The sequence below is a fragment of the Miscanthus floridulus genome, chromosome 18 (assembly GCF_019320115.1).
Source record: "Miscanthus floridulus cultivar M001 chromosome 18, ASM1932011v1, whole genome shotgun sequence".
Classification (NCBI taxonomy): Eukaryota; Viridiplantae; Streptophyta; class Magnoliopsida; order Poales; family Poaceae; genus Miscanthus; species Miscanthus floridulus.
In genome coordinates, this window is record NC_089597.1 from 9,491,045 (window position 1) to 9,495,194 (window position 4,150).

Genomic DNA, 4,150 nt, shown 5'->3' on the forward strand with positions numbered 1-4,150 from the left:
TCCGTGAGTTTTTTTTTTAAGTCCAAAAGCTAAGATCAAAAGCTCCCAAAAAAGTCTAAACAAACAGGCCCAAACGGAAATGGAGTAGAGTTACAGAAGAGAGCGCCTAAGAGAAATGAAGTTCAGTACCGAAGGTCAGTGTGATTTATACCGATGGTTGGCCGGTGATCTCTCGAACTGAACAAGATCTAGTCTAGGAGAACATGTGCTCCCTCCATCCATGCATCTCAAGCTAGAATAACACTTTCTTGCAAGCATTGCATATTAGCTAACATAAGCTCTTGTTTCTACAAGACAACCGAACACGACACCCTACCTTTCGAGGTCTCATCACGCTTACTAATACACAACAAAGCACGTACGCACACGCACTGATCGATCAATCACAGGTAACCCAAGCGCACACTACTCATCACTCATCATGTCCAAGGCCATCATCAATCAGCCTATTCTTCTTCGCCTTCGCCGATGATGAACCTGCCGGTGCCGGGGTTGATGGCGGCGACGAAGAAGAAGAGGACGTTGAAGATGACGAGCGGCTCGATCTTGTTGATGGGCAGTTGGGCACCCCCGTCTCGATGTTGAGCTGCGCCAGCGCGCCCTTCCCGGTGATGATCTCGCCGATGATGCAGAAGGCCACGCCCAGCCGCGCCAGCCGCCCCACGAACAGCTCATTCGACTTGGTGAACCCGGCCAAACAGCGGCCCTGCATCGCATGCACAGCAGGCACCACCATTAAATAAAAAAAAAGTTCAAATCAACGAACAAGAGACAGCTGCATGCGAAAGTGTCATGAGCAGTTCTTTTTTCTTTTGTTTTTACCTCCCTCGCTGAGGCCGAGGGCGCCGCGGAAGCCCTTGCCGGGTTGGATGACGGCCTTGTCCAGGCCGGTGACCTCCTCGTCGACGAACCAACCACGGTCCCCGAGAGCGCCAATGGCCCCAAGGAGGGTGAAGAGGATGAAGAAGAGGAGGGGCTCCGCCTCATAGATGGGGATGCCCGTCTCCAGGTTCAGCTGGGCAAGGATGCCTTTCCCAGTGATGGCCTCTCCAAGTAGCGATGCCTGCCATGCATGTTCAAGACTAGTGTTAATAAATCCTCGTTTCAACTGACAATACTCCATAATACATACACGAGTAGCTGTCCATAACAAGATAATGCATAAATTAGACAATCTATAATTTATTTATTTTGGGAGACTGCTAACTACCAGGAGTAATTGAGTAATTTATTTCGGGTTCAACTTAAGTGAGTAAATCTTTTATTTTGACCGTTAGCGATTTTCTTCCGCCCATCATTCCTCTTTTTCCCTACTGAATTTTCATCTGGAGCTGAAACCCAGCTGCTAACTTTAGGCTGTGTTTAGTTGTAGAAATTTAGATTTTGGGGCTATTGTAGCACGTTCGTTTTTATTTGGCAAATAGTGTTCAAACATGGACTAATTAGGCTCAAAACGTTCGTCTCGCAATTTCCCACCAAACTGTACAATTAGTTTTTCTTTTCGTCTATATTTAATGCTCCATGCACGGGCCACAAACATTCGATGTGACAGGTACTGTAGCAACTTTTTGGAAGTTAGGGTAAAACTAAACAAGGGCTTAGAGGTAACACTTAGCAGCCATGTTCCCATGAGGAAACGTGGAATGTGGTCATGCTTCCGTTCGTAACAGCGACCTACCAAACACTACTACAGAATTCCACTGTAGGGGCGGCTGCGTCAGCCGCCCTTCCCAGGGTGTTTCTACAGAGGGTGTCTCTGTAGGGGCGGTTTCCTGACCGCCCCTGCAGTGCCCTCTATAGGGGCGGCTGGTGTTTTCAGCCGCACCTACAGTGCCATCTGTAGGGGCGGCTGGTAATATCAGTCGCCCCTGTAGTGGACTTCTGTAAGAACGGCTGTATCACCAGCCGCCCCTGCTGTGTGTATTTGTAAGGGCGGTTCCATCAAGAACCGCCCCTACAGTGAATTTTCCAGCAAAAAAAATAATTCAAATTCAAATCTGACCATATATATATATATATACATGTATATATATATATATATATATATATATATATATATATATATATATATATATATATATATATATATATATAATTCAAATTCGAATTTGATCGCCACAAATATACATATATAGATAGTATATGTCGAAGTGAAATGAGTCTAAACATCGCACATAAATTTAGGGAGGATGGCGGTCAGGCAAATGCAATGAATCGCAAAGAAATTAGGAAGGAGTATTAAACATAATTTGAGTAGCATGTATAGAATCCCAATATGTGATCTCGCAAAGAACAACATTGGGTAATTAAAATGGCAAATTTTGTAACAGACAGGAAAACATAAGTGCCTAAATCTGAGGACACACACGAACGCAAACTGGAATGATGTACCCTGTTGGCATAAAGAGGAGTCTGAGTCTGCAACAGCACCATAAAAGAAGCCGTTCATTTTGCTATCATCCTGAGGCCATCTATGCAGATGATTAGACCTGTTGATAAGCTGAAGCATGAGTCCAAAACTATAGCGGAAAAAAATCCAATTGAAGAACCACATTTGCTGTGTCATGATTCATGGCTAGATAAGATAAATCCAGTAGAAGATGCTCAGGTTTTTGTACAGTTTAATGTTTATTGACAGTTGTCGTCGACAGTTTAATGTTTTGTTCGGAACTACGTTGATTGCGATAGGAAGGCAAATGTTTTTTGTGAGATGAAACACTGCACTCCATGTTTAAACATCAGGGTAAGAATGACATCTGCAGTGTAGGAAATGGAGGCCAAATTTTTTATGTAAAGCATCAACCTCTGCCACCTCATCTTTTCAGCGGAAGTAATAAACGGTAATGGCAAAATATTCCAGTGGGATAAGAACACCATTGGATCTGAATTCTGCCAAACAATTGACATGGAACCATGAGATAATGAAGGAAAATAACACCCAAATTAGAAGTGTTTTAAGAAACAGAGACATGAATTTTGGAGGCATCTTGGAAAAAGGTGAGACCTAAAGCATGTCATCGTAGAGCACCAATTTATAACAAAAATAAAACAGGAAGGTACAGACGAACTGGGGCTGAATAACAGCCGGAAACTAATAGAAATAGCAAGTATGCCAAATATGGCACGCAGAATTTCTAAAACAATCGAACCTAAGAACCAATAGGTTGGAAAAATACAGAGATCTGACCATATGAGTTACCTCTTATAGAAATTGGAATGAATCACAGTTCATGAGGAGTCAATTTCATGTAGCACCTAAAGTTGCTCTTTCCCTGGACCAAGAGATAGAATGTATGAGAAAAGGAAAAAGTCTACTTAACCCCCCACCTTTCATACTTGGTCTACTTCACCCACAACTATGAAACCGTCTGTTTTACCCCCCTGAACTTTCTAAAACCGTCTATTTTACCCCCTGGGCGGTTTTCAGCGGTGGTTTTGCTACAGTAACAGCGGGTCTGCCACGCACCTGCGCCTGTGCCTGCGCTCGGTTCCGCACCCTCGCCGCCACTCACCTCGCCGCCCGCCCGCCACGCCGCAGGCCGCCACGCCGCCCCGCCTCCGCGCCGCCCCGCGCCTGGCCGCCCCTCCCCCGACCTCAGCTCCCACCGGCGGCCGCCCCGCGCCCCACGCCGGCCCCCCTCTTCCACCCTAGCCACCACCGCCGGCGGCCCCCTGTAGCTGCGCCCGGCCGCCCCGGCTCCACCGGTGGCCGCCCCGCGCCCGGCCAGCCCTCCTCCCCCCGCGCCGGCCACCACCGGCGGCCCCCTGCGCCCGGCCGCCCCGGCTCCACCGGCGGCCGCCCCGCGCCCAGTCGGCCCTCCTCCCCCCGTGCCGGCCCTCCTGCCCCCACGTCGGCCCCCACCGGCGGCCCCCTGCGCCCGGCCGCCCCGTCCCCACCACCACCCTGAGGCCAGCCCTCAGCTTGGCCTGGTCGCCGGCTGGTGTTGGAGGGGAGGAGGCAAAGGTGAATTAGGAGGAAGAAGAGAAGGAATAGAGGAGAAGGAGGAAGGGGAAGAGAAAGAGAAGAAGAGGAAAAGGAGAGGAGAAGGAGAAGAAGAGGAAGGAGAGGAGAAGCGGAGAAGAGAGAAGGGAAGGGGAGAGGAGTACTCCGGCGCCCTCGACCTCACCGGAGAAGAAACTAAACCTCACA

General features: G+C 48.6%; 1 protein-coding gene and 1 long non-coding RNA gene across 2 annotated transcripts; one reads left to right on the plus strand and one right to left on the minus strand.

The window, feature by feature from the left end:
* Positions 1 to 2,210: 2,210 nt before the first annotated feature.
* Positions 2,211 to 3,302, minus strand: LOC136519642 (uncharacterized). The gene is made up of 2 exons (XR_010774998.1): positions 3,200 to 3,302; positions 2,211 to 2,489 (listed from the first exon to the last, which is right to left on the minus strand). It is a non-coding gene; the product is annotated as an uncharacterized lncRNA (long non-coding RNA).
* A 56-nt stretch (positions 3,303 to 3,358) lies between these two features.
* Positions 3,359 to 3,908, plus strand: LOC136523253 (anther-specific proline-rich protein APG-like). Its single transcript, XM_066516997.1, has 2 exons — positions 3,359 to 3,366; positions 3,428 to 3,908. The coding sequence occupies exons 1-2, from the start codon at positions 3,359 to 3,361 to the stop codon at positions 3,906 to 3,908; spliced, it is 489 nt and encodes a 162-aa protein (XP_066373094.1).
* The last annotated feature ends 242 nt before the right edge of the window (positions 3,909 to 4,150 follow it).